The sequence below is a fragment of the Prionailurus bengalensis genome, chromosome A1 (genome assembly GCF_016509475.1).
Source record: "Prionailurus bengalensis isolate Pbe53 chromosome A1, Fcat_Pben_1.1_paternal_pri, whole genome shotgun sequence".
NCBI classification, from domain to species: Eukaryota; Metazoa; Chordata; class Mammalia; order Carnivora; family Felidae; genus Prionailurus; species Prionailurus bengalensis.
In genome coordinates, this window is record NC_057343.1 from 110,017,452 (window position 1) to 110,035,227 (window position 17,776).

Genomic DNA, 17,776 nt, shown 5'->3' on the forward strand with positions numbered 1-17,776 from the left:
GAGTAATTTCTTTCCCTTATTTTGAACTTTTTTTATCATACAAAAATTAAAATTTAACATACAATAAGATGTACATACTTCATACAACTTGATGACTTTGGAGATAAGTATACACCAGTGAAACCATCACCATAACCAATGCTAATGGTATATCCATTACCTCCAAAAGTTTCCTCCCACCCTCCTTATTGTTAACTTTTGTGTGATAAGAACACTTATCACAAGATCTACCCTCTCAGCAAATTTTATAGTGTTGTTATACAATATAGTATTGTTAACTAATGGCACTATGGTACAGCATCTTGCATAACTCAATCTCTTACAAAGGTGTCTATTTTTCTGTCCGTACTTACAGGAGTGGATTTCTTTCACATCATACTTGCATACCGTTTTGTAGTTTTGTAACATCATTCGGCTTTTGGTCTACAATAGTTCTCAAACTTTTGGTCTTTAACACCTCTCTACACTCTTAAAAATTACTGAGGACCCCAAAGAGGTTTTACATGTGAGAACTATCAATACCTAATTGGAAATTAAAATTGAGGGTTTTTTTTTTAAACATAATACTATACAATCACACATTCTATCACCCATCACTGCGATGGCGTCACCACACGTCACGTATATTAAGGCGCGAAAGATCATGAAAAAGGCAAATACCGTGTTAATATTATTGGAAAATGGTTTCGACATTAGAGGACACCGCACTCCTTTCCATTCCCGGCGTCCCGCGATCACATTCTGATAACCACCGTTTATCACAAGTGTTCGTTGTCCTCAGGGTTACAGCTTCTCAAGGCTACCCGGCACCCACCAAATTTCGGCATTACGCACCCACGGGACAGAAACCCGGGTACGCAAACCACTCGACCGGAACTACTTCCGGAAACCAGAGCTGCGCACGCACCGCGAGGCTCCGACTTCCCGGCATGCCCCTGGCCTGCGGCGTAAATGCACGCTGGTCGTGGCGGCCCACGTGATCCGCGGGGCGGCCGCGGCGGGAATCTGTGAGTGCGCGGTAGCAGGGGGTCCCTGGGTCTGTGGTGTGTGTCTGCCGCGCCTAGCCCCGGCCCGGCCCCCACCTCCGCTCTCGCTTGTCAGGCGGGAAGGAAGCCGGTGTGAGAGGAGGAGTTCAGCCGGAGCCTTCGCTCCTACGTGGAGCCTCTCGGCCGGGAGACTCTCGAGTCCTCAGGGCCCATCGCTCGCTCTGCTGCCGCGGCACCGCTAAATCCTGGTGCGCCGGGGCTCTAGGCGATTGGTGTTGAGAAAAGAAACATTTGCAGACATGTCCCGGATTGAAAAGATGAGCATTCTGGGTGTGCGGAGTTTTGGAATAGAGGACAAAGATAAGCAAATTATCACTTTTTTCAGCCCCCTCACAATTTTGGTTGGACCCAATGGGGCGGGGAAGACGGTAAGTTCTCAGTAGCAGCCTTCAGTTTACGGGTTGCTACTTCTTGAGAATCTGGAGGATAAGGTGTTTGGAGAGCTAGAACAGTAAGGACCAGAGGCCAGGCGTCCCTGGGGCTCCGCTCTTGGTGCCCGAGGAAAGGCTTGGGCCTCTGGGTGGAGCTCCTGCCGCTGGGCGTGGCCTGGTGTGGCCTTCTGGCCCCAGCGACCTTAGGAGGGGACCTGACTCAGTCTCGTAAGGGTATCCAGGCTCGGGTGGACAAGGTTTATTTGAGAGTCCCAGAAGACCGGGAGCGCTCAGCGACCTTTCTTACATGAAGCCTTTTTGTCTGCGTTGATTTTTTTTTTTTTAACACTCCCCTTGCTCCCCAAACACACCATTCACTTCCTGACAGTTGATCCATTATAGAATTTCCTACACAAGTTATAAAATATGATAAACATAGGGCTTTCTGAGAAGAGTTTCTAAGTATAGACTGAAGTCTAAGCATAATAAATGGGAAATGATAAAATGAAACCAATACCGTGAGGCCTAGTGTAGTTGAAAAACTATGTTGTTAGGATGCCCTTACCTAGTCAAAATAAAAAATTGGAGCATGTACTTTGACTTTTTAAGGCCCAGAGAGTATTTAGAAATTTGAGATGGACCCTGGAGTGACATGCAATTATGGAGGAAAAGTACAGCCTGTAAGGGTGGCTTGAGAAAAAGCAGGGCATTCTAACAGAGAAGACTAAAAAGCATACAGAAAGAGGTCAGGTTTAGAGTTGAACATTGAATGCCATACTCTTGTCTACTTTTGTTTATGTGAAAATGTTACTATTTATAGAATGCCTGTTGTGGCTCTACTTTTGTGAGGGAGCCTAAGGTTTATGAGCACAAGCTGTCTGAATACAGATATTTTGCTTCACCATTTACTAGCTCTGTGACTGGGCCAGGGTGGCCCAAATGGTTTGTGCTTTAGTTTTCTCATTTATAAAATGGAGATAAAAAGAGTTTTCTACAGTCTAGGATTAATGTGAAAATTACTAATGTATGTAAAGGTGGTTAGTACAATACCTGGCACATAGTAAGGCCTGTGTAACTATTAGCTGTTTTTAAAAAATTGAACTTAAAAAAAGTTGTTTTGATTTTATTGAGGTGTAATTGATCCATGAAATCGTAAGATATTTGAAGGGTATGTCAGGGTGACTTAATATACTGTACATTGTGAAAGGATCACTGCTATCTAGTTAATTAACAAGTCTGTCACCTCATTTTTTTTTTGTAAGAACATTTAACTTCTACCGTCAGCATATTGGCAAATTATCAACTATGGTAACCATCTTTTACATTAGCTGTTGTTATTAAATTAAAGGGTTTTAATTGGAAATTGAGGACTTTTTAAAAATAATTATTTTATTTTATTTTCGTATACCTTCTTAATTAGTAGCTTTCCCATGAACTTAAAGCAGTTATTTATTCTTTAACACAGAATCGTATCTGTATTGTATAGATATTATAATGTCAAATTTTATCTGCATATCTTTTTTGGTTCTCTGGTAAATAGTATTTTTATAATAAATTAACATTTTATGATAAACTTCTCTGACTCTCTTGTAACTAAAATAATTTTCTATTTGTTTAGACCATCATTGAATGTCTAAAATATATTTGTACTGGAGATTTTCCTCCTGGAACCAAAGGAAATACATTTGTTCATGATCCCAAGGTAATGATGCTAATAAACTTACGTATCTTTTTTTATCTTTAAAATAAATTTTTAGGGGTGCCTGGGTGGCTCAGTCGGTTAAGCGTCCGACTTCGGCTCAGGTCACAATCTCGCAGTCCGTGAGTTCGAGCCCCGCATCGGGCTCTGTGCTGACAGCTCAGAGCCTGGAGCCTGTTTCAGATTCTGTGTCTCCCTCTCTCTCTGACCCTCCCCCATTCATGTTCTGTCTCTCTCTGTCTCAAAAATAAATAAACATTAAAAAAAAAAAATTAAAAAAAAATTTAAAATAAATTTTTATAATTATAAAAGCAATAAGTTTTATTGTAGAAAACCTGGCAGTGGAAAACTATAAAGAGTTAGAAAAGTCTATACACAGTCTAAGCATCCAGTGACACCACTAGTGACATTTTCATGTATTTTCTTCTCCTTTAAGTACAGACTTAAGTGAAGTCATACTCTAATTTTGTATTCTGATGTTTTTTCCTCACTTAGTATCTTAAGGTTCCATGTCATTAAAAACATTAAATTCACAATCTAGGTGTTTGGCATTTGGGTGCTTCTTTTAATCTTTACATTTTTTATATGTATGAAATATTTCCTACTTAAAACATGTCTCCTATTATGAACATTTTTAATAGTTGCATAATTTTCTTACATTTAGATTGCTGTTAGTTTTTCATTAAAATGTGCCATAATTTAAATCTTTGTGTGTGAATCTTTGTTTGAATTACAGTGTTTATACCATTACTGTGTGTAAAGGACATAGAAATTTCTATACTACGTATTTTGGCCTATAGGTTTTTCTTGTTTTACGTATGTAGTGGTTTCATGTGCCTCTCTCAGTTATCTGCCAGCTCCTCCCTTAACAGTTCCTTGTATATTTCTCCCAGGTTTTTTTCTTTATACAAATGTATCTTTGTGTATATATATAAATACACTCAAACATAAATATTTCAGTACACCAGTAGCATTTTATTTTGCTGTTGTACAAATCAAATATTTAGTGACACACTGCAGATATGTTCGTATATATACACACTTTTTTTTCCATTAGTTTTAATTACTAGAACTAATTACTAATCCACTGAGTTTATATTCTATAGTGTATTCACTTGGTTATTGATGGTTATTTAAATTGTTTCCACTTTTGTATGACTAAAGGTAACTAATTATGAAAGTATTTATAAACTTTTCTCTTAGAGATAGTAAAATCAGTACATTGAGCCCTCTATGCAATGACTATTTCATAAACTTGCAGTATACTCTCCTTACTTGATGATCTTGGCCTGTAATTTGTTGAAAAAATGTAATTTATTGAAAAAAGGGATCAGATAGAAAGTACCTCATTTTCCAATCTTAAAATCTTTCAAACTACTCTTCATTTGTATTCGTACTATTTTTTTTTGGTATTAAGGGTAAATTGTTTACTGTTTTATCTTAAGGTCAACCAACTCTTTGGCTTCTGGATCCAGTCAATCCCTTTTGTCAACGCAAACATTTTGCTTTTCAGTTACTCATCTTCTGCATTAGCAGTTTGTCCTTTATAGAATCAGTCATATCAGCACACTCTGGTAGCTCCAGTCTACAAACAAATAAAACCTCTCCCTTTATTCCAGATCACCTTCTGGCTACTACCTCTACATTTATAGTTAAATTTAGAAGAGGTATATGTACTCATTGTTTTCGGTTCATTGCTTCCCATTTTCTCCTCAGCCTGTTCTGTTCAGATTTTCTTTTTTCTCCCTTACTAAAATTACTACTTACTCTAAGCTGCCAGTAGTCTTCATGTTGCCAGATAAAGTGGTCATTTTCTAAGCCACTTATCAGAAGATTTAATATAGCTTCTTAATTCCCTTTTTAAAAAACATTGCTCTCTTGGCTTCTATGGCACCCTAATATCATACCTCCTTTTTCACTGGCCATATCTTAGTCTCCTTTGCTGAGTCTCTTTTTGCCTAACTCTTCTTGGGTGATCTCATTCATTCTCATGGCTTTAATTATTTGTTATATGCGGGTGATTTCTAACTTAGATATCTAACCCAAACTTCTTTCCTGTACTCCAGAGATAGATAGGTAGATGAATAGATTAGATAGATAGATAGATAGATAGATAGATAGATAGATAGATAGATAGATACAGATACATTGTTTGGATATTTAATGGTCATCTCATGAATATGTTCAAAACAGAACTCATGGTTCCCTGTTCTGTTCTTTCACATTCTCAAGCCTGGTGGTATCTCCATACTCTCAGTTTCATAAATCATATCATCATCTGTACATTTGCTCATGCCAAAACCTGTTGTCCTCCTTTGATTGATTCCTTCATCTTCCCCTGTTGCCAGTTCATAAACAGTTCTTAATCTTCTCAAATATGTCCACAGATACTTACCTGGCAGGGGACATGCCATGATCATGAGAGTGGTTGTCCCAGGTTCATTCATTGCACTAAAAATATGTCCAGCATTTGTCCCTTTATTCCATCTTCACTCTTCCTTCCCTGGTACAGGCCACCTTCCTCTTTCCTTTGAACTATTTTAGTAGTCTCCAAACTTGTTTTCCTGCCTTCATTCTTGAAGTTCTCTCTTTTCCACACAGCAACCAGTTACCTTTTAAATATTCATTCTGGAGGGAATGAGTCATTCACAGTCTGAGAGAATACCATTCCAGTCAGTGTTAATACTAAGTGCAAAGTTCCTGGAGTAGGAGCATGTTTGATGTGTTCACGGAATCACAAGGAGGAGTAAAATGGCAAGAGGCCTGGTAGAAAAGTCACAGAGATAGAAAGGCCTAGGTTCTGCAGGTCCTTGATTTCTGTTCTCGTTTAAATACGAATCTACTGGAAAATATTAAGCATGAAAAGGGCATGGTGTGTGTTTTAAAGCAATCAGTCTGGCAGTGAGAGAAGACCTAGTAGGTGGTAAGTGTAGAAGGGTGGAGACTAATAAAGGAGATTTTTGTGGTAATTCAGGTGAGGTATGTTGGTGGTTTGATTAAGGTGTTAATGGTAGACATGCTGAGAATGCCTGGATTTGGGATGCATTTTAAAGGTAGTATCAACAGATGAGTTAATGAATCTGGATAATGGTGTATGAGAGAAGTAGAAGCAGCAAACATAACTCCCAAGTTTTTTGACTTGAAAAAGTAGATAAAATAGTGTCACTGTTTATTGTAACGAGGAAACTCTGGGAAAGGAAATTTGGGGGGCTTTGGTTTAAACGTGTAGATTTGGAATGTCTTTTAGATATCCAGAATGTCCAGTAGGTAAATGGAAGTATGTCCAGGGGAGAGGTTTGAGCTAGAGAAAGACTAATTAAGAATCATTGATGCATACAGTTAGTTATCTATAGTTAGTTTTAAAGCCTGATGCGATCACATAGGGAGTAAATGTTGAGAAGAGGTGGAAGATCTTAACCTAGAGCACACTGGCATTTAGAAATAGGGATGAAGAGGAGGCACCAAAAGATACTAAAAGAACAAGTGGTAAAGGAGGGAAAACTGGGAGAGTGGGGTCTTGGAAGACAAGAGAATGAAGGGTGAACAAGAAAGAAGATGTCAAACGGTGTCAAATATGTTGATAGCTCAAGTAAGAAGGTTGAGCTATGTGGAGGCCATTGGTCATCTTGACAAAACCAGTTTCAGTGATGTGAGAAAACAAGAAAGTGAAACAGAATTGTTCTGTGAGTTTGCTATGAGTGGAAAGAAGGAAGTAGCTGAAAAGGTTTGTAGGATCAAGGAGCGTTTTATGGCTATTGTTCTTGCTTTGTTATTTTTGTTGTTCTTCTGGATGTTTCCATGTTGATTGATGCTCTAGCATCTCTGACAATTTCAGTCTATCATCCATTCCTTTTTCCAAGTGGAAAGAGCTGTTTTTCTCAGCTGTCTACTCGTGTCCTTCCTCTGGTTCTTCTGGCCTTGATGGTTCATCTTTCCTCACTTAATACCCACTTTTCATCTGCTCTAATTTCCCAGTTCTGAGCCCCCACCCACACTGTTTTATTCAGCTCTTTTTTTTGAGTCGGTCACACCTGCTCTTATGGTTGGAACTATTCCTCTCACCTGGATTGCCCACATCCCCCGTTTTCCTATCCTCTTATATATTCAGCTTTCGGTTCCTCTTATATATTCAACTTCTCTTGGTTTTTTTCTTTTCCTTGCTTTAATTTGTCCCTGCACCCAGTACTGTTTATTTTAAATGCCTGAATTTTTCTGTTGCTCCTTCCTGTCTTTTTTTTTTTTTCTTACCTGTTTTCCATTGTTACTCTCTTCTTAGAAATTTGATTTCCATATTGCTCCATTTGTGTACCTGCCCCCTTTCTCCTCTACTTCTTTCAAATTTTTGGCTACCTCAGTCTTTCCCATTCTTTCTTTGACCTCATTTGCTTCTCCTCAGTTGACTTGAACCCTAAGAACCTCAATTCTCTGTTTTCTGCATCTCATCACTTTTGTTTTGCTTCTGGCTGATTTTGTAAACTAACCAGATGCTTATTTCCACAGCAGTTTCTTCATCACATATTGCTTCCATATTTGTGTGTGTGTGTGTGTGTGTGTGTGTGTGTGTGTGTGTGTGTGTTTTAAGTTTATTTATTTATTTGAGAGAGAAAGAGAGTATGTGTGCACATGAGGGTGCACATGAACGGAGGAGAGGCAGAGGAGAGAGAGAATCCCAAGCAGGCTCTGCTCTATGAGCTCCACCTCAGGAACCAGGAGTTATTGACCTGAGCCAAAATCAAGTCAAGATGCTTAACCAACTGAGCCACCCAGGTGCCTGCCCATATTTGTGATTTTAAACACTGTAGTTTTTTAATTTTTTTTTGATGTTTGTGTATTTCATAGAGAGAGAGAGACAGACAGACAGACAGTGCAAGTGGGGGAGGGGCGCGCACACACACACACACACACACACACAGAATCCAAAGCAAGCTCTAGGCTCTGAGCTGTCAGCACAAACTGGACATCATATCCTGAGCCAAAGTCGGTTGCTTAACCAACTAAGCCACAAGGCACCCCACAAACACTATAGGATTTAAACCATGTGGGATAAATATGGAATAAAGCATATATATGGGATAGAGCATTTGTAGATGGATAGAATGACCCTGTTAGAGGAAAAATATTAATGCAAGAGAGGGGATAATTCCAGAGTTAAATCCTTGAGTAGGCAAGTAGAGATAGGATCCATTGCCCCACTGACAGAGTTAATAGGTGTATGCACTGTTCATCCAGGGTAAAAGGATGACAGACAGAGTATGTAATTTTTGAGTTTAGTGGTGAGAGAATAAATAAATGGTCTTTTGACTGTTTCTATGTTCTCAGTGGAAAACAAGTGAAATTGTTAGCTGAAGGTGGGAGAAGGGGTTGATTGAGGCTAGAAAAAGTGTAAGAGCTCAGAGGGTAAGTTGATTAGGGAAGTGTTACAGGGTTACATGACAGTGTCATTGGGTCACCTGAGGTTTGTGGGTGAAAGTTTGTAAGGAGACCAGTTGTGTTTCTTCTGTCTAGTTCAGCAGCTCATTGGTAAGCACAGAGCAAGTTGGAAAGTTGGATTTAATCAAGCATTGGGTAAAGTTGGAAAGTAGGAATTAATCCATTGCTTGGTAAATAGAAGGAAGAGTTTAAGAGGCAACTTCCCCATTCCCCACCTATGGACATCTTACTCAGCCTTCGTAGTCTCTGATAATCTTTACCAGCTGGCCTCTTGTAGGTATGCAGTCAGTAATCTACGATCTGAATTACCCAGCACACTTTTTCCTTCTTTGAATTCCCTCAAAGTTGTCAGGCTCTGAAATCCCACATTATGCCTTCCCCCATTTTGGATACCCTCTTTCCCCTAAGCTGGCTCATCCCTACTCATGGATGTCCTTTGCATCCTGTTTGAACTCTGACACCCTTGGACTCTTGAAACCTTGTGGCAAGGTGCCCGTGTGGACACCCTTCTCAGCCTAAGCAGTTGTACTGTTTTAGGCTGAGTTTCTATGTCCCTCAACTTCAGCCAGCATGAATACATACATTCTTCTGCCCCATTGTTGGAAAAATGGTTTTCTGACTAGATTGTTTGGAAAGGGAAGGGCTTATATTATTTTTTGTTTTATTCTTTTAGATAGAAATTGTTCTAAAGTTAGTATGTATTTTTCTGCCTTAAATCTAGATTACTCTTTTTGAAGAACCTCTTCTCAGTAAGCTCACCAACAATATTGTGATTGAAATGCTGCAAGATACCTGTTGCTTAAATTCTTCTTAATTTGATACTTTTCTCGTAGCCAAGTCATAAAAGGGTAGATGCCATGGAAAATGTATATGTGTATTTGACCTACTGGTAGGACATGTTCTAAACAAATTAACTCGTTTTGTAGTACATAGATGCATAATTACTTTGCAGTGAATTAAGACCTCAGCAACTGTTTGCCTTGGGCTGAAATGATAGCATCAAGTCCCTGGGCTTTCACAGCTAAATATCATTGGCCATTTTCTTCACTGAGATGTTCAAATCCTAAGAGGCTACTAGTTTTTTCTTCTTTTATTAAGTTTTTCTGTTTAAATATAGTTGACAGTGTTATATTCAGCAGTGTTATATGCACCTAGTGATTCAGCAGTTCTGTATGTTACACGGTGGTCTCCACTATAATTGCAGTTAACAGCTGTCACCACACTAAAATGTTACTACAATATAATTGACCTCATTCTCTATGCTGTACTTCTCATCTCTGTGATTTATTTATAACTGGAAGTTAGTACCTGTTAATGCCCTTCATCGATTTTACCCATTCTCTTACCTACCCCTCCTCTGGCAACCACCAGTTCTCTGTATTTATGAGTTTGATTCTGTTTTTTGGGTTTTTTTTTTAGATTCCACATGTAAGTGAAATCATATGGTGTTTGTCTTTTTGTGTCTGACTTACTTCATGTAGCATAATACCTTCTAGGTCCATCCATGTTGTTTCAAATGAAAAGATTTCATTCTTTTTTTATGGCTGAGTAATACTCCATTGTATGTATATACCACTTCTTTATCCATTCTTGTCTAGATGGGCACTTTGGTTGCTTTCGTATCTTGGCTACTCTAAATAATGCTGCAATAAACATAGCTGTGCATTTTATCTTCTCATATTATGTTTTCATTTTTGGAGGGTAAATACCCAATAGTGGAATTACTGGATCATAGAGTCCTTCTATTTTTAATATTTTAGGAGCTTCCATACTGTTTTCCACAATAGTTGCACCAGTTTACATTTCTCCCAACAGTGCATGGGGTTTTGCTTTTCTCATCCTCACCAGTACTTACTCGTTCTTACCTTTTTGATACTGGCTATTCAGACTGGAGTAAAGTGCTACCTCATGGTGGTTTTGATTTGTGTTTCCCTGATGATTAGTGATACAGAGCATTTTTTTCCATGTGTCTTTTGGCCATCTGTATGTTTTCGGGCAAATATCAGTCTATTCAGGTCCTCTGCCTATTTTTAATCTGATTATTTGGGGGGAGGGGTTTGGTGTTGAGACGTATGAGTTCTTTATATATTTTGGATACTAACCTCTTATCAGATATATCATTTAGAAGTATCACTCCCGTTCAGTAGGTTGCCTTTTTGGGTTTTTTTGATGGTTTACTTGGCTGTGCAAAAGCTTTTTATTTTGGGGTAATACCATTAGTTTATCTTTGCTTTTTTCCCCCTTGCCTGAGGAGACATATTCATAAATATGTTGGTAGAGCTGATATCCACAAGATTACTGTTTTCTTTTAGGAATTTCATGCTTTTAGGTCTCACATTTAGGTCTTTAATCCATTTTGAATTTATTTTTGTGTATGGTAAAAGAAAGTGGTCTGGTTTCATTCTTTTGCAAGTAGCTGTGCAGTTTTCCTAATACTGTTTATCGATGAGACTGTCTTTTCCCCCATTGTGTATTCTTGCCTCCTTTGCTATAGAATAATTGACCATGTAAGTGTGGGTTTATTTCTGGGCTCCCTATTCTGTTGATCTGTGTGTCTGATTGTTATAGCTTTGCAGTATTTCTTGAAATTTGGGATTATGATACCTCCAGCTTTGTTATTCTTTCCAAGATTGTTTTGGCTATTCAGGGTCTTCTTTGTGTGGTTCTATACACATTTTAGGATTATTTGTTGTAGTTTTTTGAAAAATGCTATTGGCATTTTGATACGGATTGCATTGAATCTTAAGGTTGCTTTGGATAGTATGAACATCTTAACATTTAACATTTCAATCCATGAGCATAGCATATCTTTCCATTTTGTCATTTTGAATTTCTTTCATCATTGTCTTACGGTTTTTAGATTATAGGTCTTTCATTTCCTTGGTTAAATTTATTCCTTGGTATTTTACTCTTTTTGGTGCAGTTGTAAACAGAATTGTTTTCTTAATTTTCCTTTCTGCTATATTGTTATTAATGTATAGTTTGCAGTGGATTTCTGTATGTTAAGTTTGAATCATGCAACTTCTGAGCAGCCAGTCCAACAACTTCTCACTCCTTACCTCTACCTCCAATGCTGAAGCTCTTGTGTAGGCTGTCTTCCTGTTTCTCCTGGAATACTCTCTGCCTCCTGTCTTGCCTCTGTTAGTTCAGTGTGTTTACCTTAAAGGCAAAGTGATTCATTTAAAATGCACATCTACTGCATGCCTTTCCTCTGGATTAAACCCCTGAAGTGGTTTTCCATTGCTTTAAGTTCAAAGCCCTTAACATGTTTCAGAAGGCTCTTAATTACTGGAACCACTTTCTGTCTTCACTCCCTTTCCCCTTTGTTCTGCACCATACTTTCTGAAATTACTTTAGCTATTCAGTGACTCAGATCTTTTCATCTGGCTAACTCCGGCCCATCTGTCAGTTCTCAGTTTAAACATTCACTTCCTTTAGAAGCCCTTCCCAGAATTCTACCCTAGGTAGATTAGATGCTTACTTTGTGCTTTCAAAGTATCATGTACTTCTCTTGAGACGATGTTTAACACCACTTTTTTACTTTTCTGTTTAACCTGTCTTCCATACTTCAAAGGAGAAAGTGTCTTTCTTTTTGAATCAAAACAATGCATGTAAGCTACAAGTGCGTAATAAGTTGGTGCTTAATTTTTTGAATGATTTGACCAGTTAATATCATAGTTATGTTTATGCCAAAAAGTTATTAAAAGACCAGTAAAAGGTAGTCTATGATTTAAAAAAAAAAAATGCAGGATTCATGACTTGTGGTTTTGGTTACAGTCGAGGAGTATCATATTTGTGCTCCCAGTAGAAACACCTATAAAACCGGAACAAAAAAATTGAAGCAACTATTTTCAGGCATTGGACAACAGATAGCACAGGGCTGTGATCTTTGAGAAAAGAGAAATGTATGAGGGACTACACATTCATTTTAGCTTTCTCCCTAGGGAAATTTTGTACACTTTGGCATATAGAATTAAAACCCCAGCAGAGAATAATAGTATTACCAGCTAGATGAAACAAACGTAAAAGTGTGGGTTTGCTGATGTGACTATAAATTATGGAATAAGATACAGGAGAGGGGTTGCTGTGCAGAGATGGGCACCAGAAATCTGTGTAAGGGACTATCAAATCTTTGGCCAGATACTAAGCTACACATGTCCAGGACAGGAATTATTGAGGGCTAGCAGAGAATAAACTATGGGGGTAGAAGAGTGGGACTGTGAGCTGAATGGATATTCTAGAGGTTACACACTGCTGGGTGACATTTGAATTGTGATATGCCAGAGTAAGGAGGCCTTATGGAACTCTCTTTTGAGTTCTCCCTTTTGATAACATTCTTTTGAGACCTCAGAAGGGCCATCAGTGTCTCCCTGTTTTGTAGGAAATACTGATGGGACATCAAATCAACAACTTAGTCTTAAGTGGTTCAGGGGAGAAAAGTTTTGTACACTTCATTTCTGCTTTTCTGTAAGCTTGTATATGTTTTGAAAATTATTTTGGAAAACACTTGCGATACTTAAGAAGCTAAAGTTTATTTGAAAAACTCACACACCTGGTCTCCTAATGCTGAATAACAGAAGTAGAAAATACTCAGTTTTAGTAAATCAGTTAAAGAGTGTTCTTGGGGTGCCTGGGTGGCTTACTTGGTTGAGCGTCCAACTCTTGATTTCAGCTCAGGTCATGATCTAATGGTCATGGGATCAAGCCCTGCATCAGCTCTCTACTGGGCATGGAGCCTACTTGGGATTCTCTCGCTCTCGCTCTCCCTTCTGTCTCTGTCTGTCTCTCTCTCTGTCTCTCTCTCTCTCTCTCTCTCTCTCTCTCTCTCTGTCTCTCTCTCTCGCCCCTCCCCTGCTTACACACATACACTCGAACTGCCCGCCCTCAAAAAATTTTTTTTAAAAAAGTATTTTTTTCTCTTGTATATTTGAATAGCATGTAAAAATGACACTCATTTTGATGTTTAAGTTTTTGTCATTTTTGATAAGATTGCTCATGTCGTTTCTTTTGGAACTAACATTCTGATGCTTATTAAGGTAGCATAATCTTTCCCTGTGTACCTTTAAAGGTTGCTCAAGAAACAGATGTTAGAGCCCAGATTCGTCTGCAGTTTCGTGATGTCAATGGAGAACTTATAGCTGTGCAGAGATCTATGGTGTGTACTCAGAAAAGCAAAAAGACAGAATTTAAAACCCTGGAAGGAGTCATTACTAGAACAAAGTAGGTGTTTACCTTATATTTGAATATCTATTAATTTTCTGTTATTTAGGTTTATAAGACTGTGGGTTTTTTTCCCATTACTTTATTTTAGAGCAGCATAATAATTTTTTTAAAGACTTTATTTTTTTGGAGCAGTTTCAGGTTCTCCGCAAAACTAAGCAGAAAATAGAGTTCCTGTAATACTCCCTGACCCTATGCATGCATAGCTTCATCCACTATGAACAGTTACTGTTGGATCTTTTATCGGTTAAACAGAATGATCCCATCAAAGATTTTGTGATAATGCTGCATTCCTTTGAGTAATTTATGAACACTTGTTCAACTGAAGGTACACAATCACTCAAATATAGATTGAATGAATGGAAAATGCTAGTATTGTGTGTAGGAATGTGTGAAATGAGAAGCATACAAAGTGTAACCCTTTGAACTGTCACCTTTATTAGAGTCACATTATCACCTTTAATGGGTTTGGATTTTGGAATTAGCCTACCCTGGATTCAAGGCTTTATCCCTGTTGTACAAATTACTTAACTATCACCTTACGCCTTTCACTTGTTTATTTGTCAACTAATTAAATAATTCTCTTAATTAATAACATTTGTCACCTATTATGTGCTAGAGGCAGTATATTAGCTATTGGCTTCTCAAGCAGGTTGGTTTCCTTGGCATTTAAATACACTCAGGTGGATTTCATTCCACACCAGTTACTGTTTGTCTCTATTTTCCCCTTCACAGTCAGGCTTCTCATAAGAGTTGTTGATAATCACTGTCTCTATTTCTGTTTTTCCTCCATCCTCCTCTAGCCCCATTCCTTTACTGAAACAGCTCCAACTGAGGTCAGAAATACCCTCTGTGTTAATTAGGATAATGCTATTGCTTTACTAAATAGATCTCTTTGCAATCCTGTGGTTTTTTTTTTTCACTTGTAAAATAGGGATTCATTTTTATTATATATATCTTAGAAGGATTGAGCTAATGCATGTAAAATGAGAGCTCATGTATTAGTTTTCTTTGCATAACAAACCAAAAACTCAGTGGTTTAAAACAACAGACATTTATTATCTTATAGTTCTGTAATTTAGGAATCCAAATTGGGTCTCACTGGCTTAAAATCAAGGTGGTGGCCAAGCTATAATCCTTTCTGGAGGCTCTAGGGAAAATCTGTTTCTACATCCTTTCTGGGTCTTTTGCAATCCACCCACAAAACTTGGCTCATGGCCCTCCATCTTTAAAGTCAGCAATAGTGGGCTGAGTTCTCATAGTACATCACTCTGACATCCTCTTCTGGCTCCCTCTCCCACTTAAAGACACTTGTGATTGCGTCGGCCCCATCCAGACAATCCAGGGTAATCCTTTTACTTAGGGTCCAGATGATAAAGCAACCTTAACTTCATCTGTAATCTTCATTCCCTTTTGCCATGTAACCTGATGCATTCACAGGGATTAGAATATAAATATCTTTGAAGGGCCATTGTTCTGTATACTGTAACTCAGTAAATGGTAGCTATCAATAACTTCTTGAAGATCTTTTTCTGGACTTGCATGACATGACACTGTTCTGTCTCTCCCTCACAGCTACATCCAGCCAGCTAATAAAGGTAGCTGGTTCCACGGGCTCAGCCCTAAATCCTCTCCTATTTTTGCTCTGTATTCTCTTCCTAGATAATCTCATTCATACCCATTACTCAAATTACTCTCTATTCATAGATGACTGACAGATTTGGGTCTCCAGACCTCTGTTTTTAGACCCATATATCCACCTGTGTCTCTCATTTTCTACCAGCCCTTTCAAAGACACCTCAGATTGAACATGTCCAAAACCAAGCTCATGAGTCCCCTTGACTCCTCTTAAAAAATCTCCCACAATGTGATCCTCTTGCAGTGCTCCTCATTGTAGCAAATGGGGTACCCCATCCATCCAGTGACACAAACGAATACACTCTCTATATCTTGACACCTCCTTGCTCTCTATATGTAGTTCATTACCAGGTCCTCTGGCTTTAACCTAGGATTTAAATGTCTGTTGAGTCCATTTCTTTTCCTTCTGTACAGTGACCTTTCTAGTTCAGGCTACCATAATTTTTCCCCGGTCTAATGTGATCACCTCCTGGTCTATCTGTGTCCATTCTCTCCCCCTACAAAACATTCTCGGTGTATTCAGTGTAATATTTTCAAAATATGTATTGGAATATATAAATGACAGTAAAGACAGATACTTTACTAATCTAGCTATTAACAGATAGTGCACAGAAAATATAAAGAAAATGTTGAATTTGTCCTCCTGATGAAAGATACTGAAAGATCTCTTGAAATCCAAGGGCAGAGATGCTCCTGGCCCTAGGTATAATGATGTAGGGGACTCTTTAAAAGACCCTAAGATACTTCTCTGTAGTGGATTGCTTTGTCACTGTGACCTTAGAAGTTGAGGTCTACTGATTTGAATTTGCTTAAATGGGTATCACTAAAGTTTGCCTTTATTATCCTTTTACATTGTGTTACTGAACAATCCGTATCTAAACACTATAGTCTTTAGATGTTTTTGTTTAAGGCACAATTGCCTGTCTTCTGTGAATCATCATGTTTTATTTTACTTTTGTTAAAGTCTGTTTTCTTATTTTTAAGTCCTGGGATTGGAAGATAGTTTATTTTTCTCTACTTATTGTCTGTAAATATTTTATATTACTATATTTAAAAATCCAAACGTAAAAAAAATTAGTTCTGGCATCTTTTCCTGTCCCTCCCTGTTTTACATACTTTTTCATCATTGAACTCCTGAATCCTTAAGAGTTAAACTTTTTACCATAAGAAAGCTATTGTAACTGGGGATGCATGAGGGAACTTTTTTTTTTTTTTAACAAGTACAGCATAAAGGATTGATTAAGCAATTAGAATAGGTACAACAGGAGGTTTTTTTTACATAAATTCTTGATTTTCATTTTCTGTAGGCATGGTGAGAAGGTCAGTCTCAGCTCTAAGTGTGCAGAAATTGACCGAGAGATGATAAGTTCTCTTGGGGTTTCCAAGTCTGTACTAAATAATGTCATTTTTTGTCACCAAGAAGACTCTAATTGGCCTTTAAGTGAAGGAAAGGCTCTGAAGCAAAAATTTGATGAGATTTTTTCAGCAACAAGGTTTGTAGCCTTTAATGAGACTTTATAATCTGTCAAGTTATTGAGCCATGGTTGCAATTTGGATATTTCTTTTTTAGAAGAGACAAAGTCTTAAAAGTAAAGTCATCAGTTATTACCTTTCATCCAGTGGCAACCAGTGGGCATATTTTCTTTCTGTTTTCTTTCTGTGCATTTTTATTTACCTGCTTAACAGTTTATATGTAATGTTTTCATTTACCATTATATCATAAGCATTTTCTAAGGTATTAAAAGCTCTTTGTAAATGCAATCTTAGCAACTATATAATATTCCATTGTTGGAACCTATGTAATTTACTTGGAAAGAAGTTTGATTTTTATTTAATATCTTCAAAGGTACATTAAAGCCTTGGAAACGCTGCGGCAGGTACGTCAGACACAAGGTCAGAAGGTAAAAGAATGTCAAACAGAACTAAAATATTTGAAGCAAAACAAGGAAAAAGCTTGTGAGATACGTGACCAGATTACTAGTAAGGAAGCTCAGTTAATATCATCAAAGGAAATTGTCAGATCCTATGAGAACGAACTTGATCCATTGAAGGTAATTTGATTTCTTGAATAAGAAGACTCACTTTTTATGATGGTAGCATTCACTCCTAAAACACTTTATTTTTATATAAATTTGAATGGTGTGTATATTTCTTGAAAAAATTATCAAACATTATGTAATGTCATGGTTTATATTTTAGGTCTTTATTAGATGGTTTATCTTTTTTTACTATTTTTTTAAATCTTTTTTAATGTTTTTTTTTTAAATTTATTTTTGAGACAGAGGGAGACAGAGCATGAGCAGGGGAGGGGCAGAGAGAGAGGGAGACACAGAATCTGAAGCAGGCCCCAGGCTCTGAGCTGTCAGCACAGA

General features: G+C 37.8%; 1 protein-coding gene across 2 annotated transcripts in view; it reads left to right on the forward strand.

Moving 5' to 3' along the window:
• The first annotated feature begins 908 nt into the window (after positions 1 to 908).
• RAD50 (RAD50 double strand break repair protein) overlaps positions 909 to 17,776 on the forward strand; it is an 85,899-nt gene continuing 69,031 nt past the window's right edge. Inside the window, exons 1-5 of one of the 2 annotated variants that reach the window (XM_043587371.1) lie at positions 909 to 1,414; positions 3,036 to 3,119; positions 13,615 to 13,766; positions 16,712 to 16,897; positions 17,251 to 17,455. In XM_043587371.1, the coding sequence (XP_043443306.1) occupies positions 1,286 to 1,414; positions 3,036 to 3,119; positions 13,615 to 13,766; positions 16,712 to 16,897; positions 17,251 to 17,455 (756 nt within the window). In that variant the 5' untranslated portion in view covers positions 909 to 1,285. The remainder of the gene's footprint in view (positions 1,415 to 3,035; positions 3,120 to 13,614; positions 13,767 to 16,711; positions 16,898 to 17,250; positions 17,456 to 17,776) is intronic. The other variant, XM_043587381.1, reaches the window with a different exon arrangement.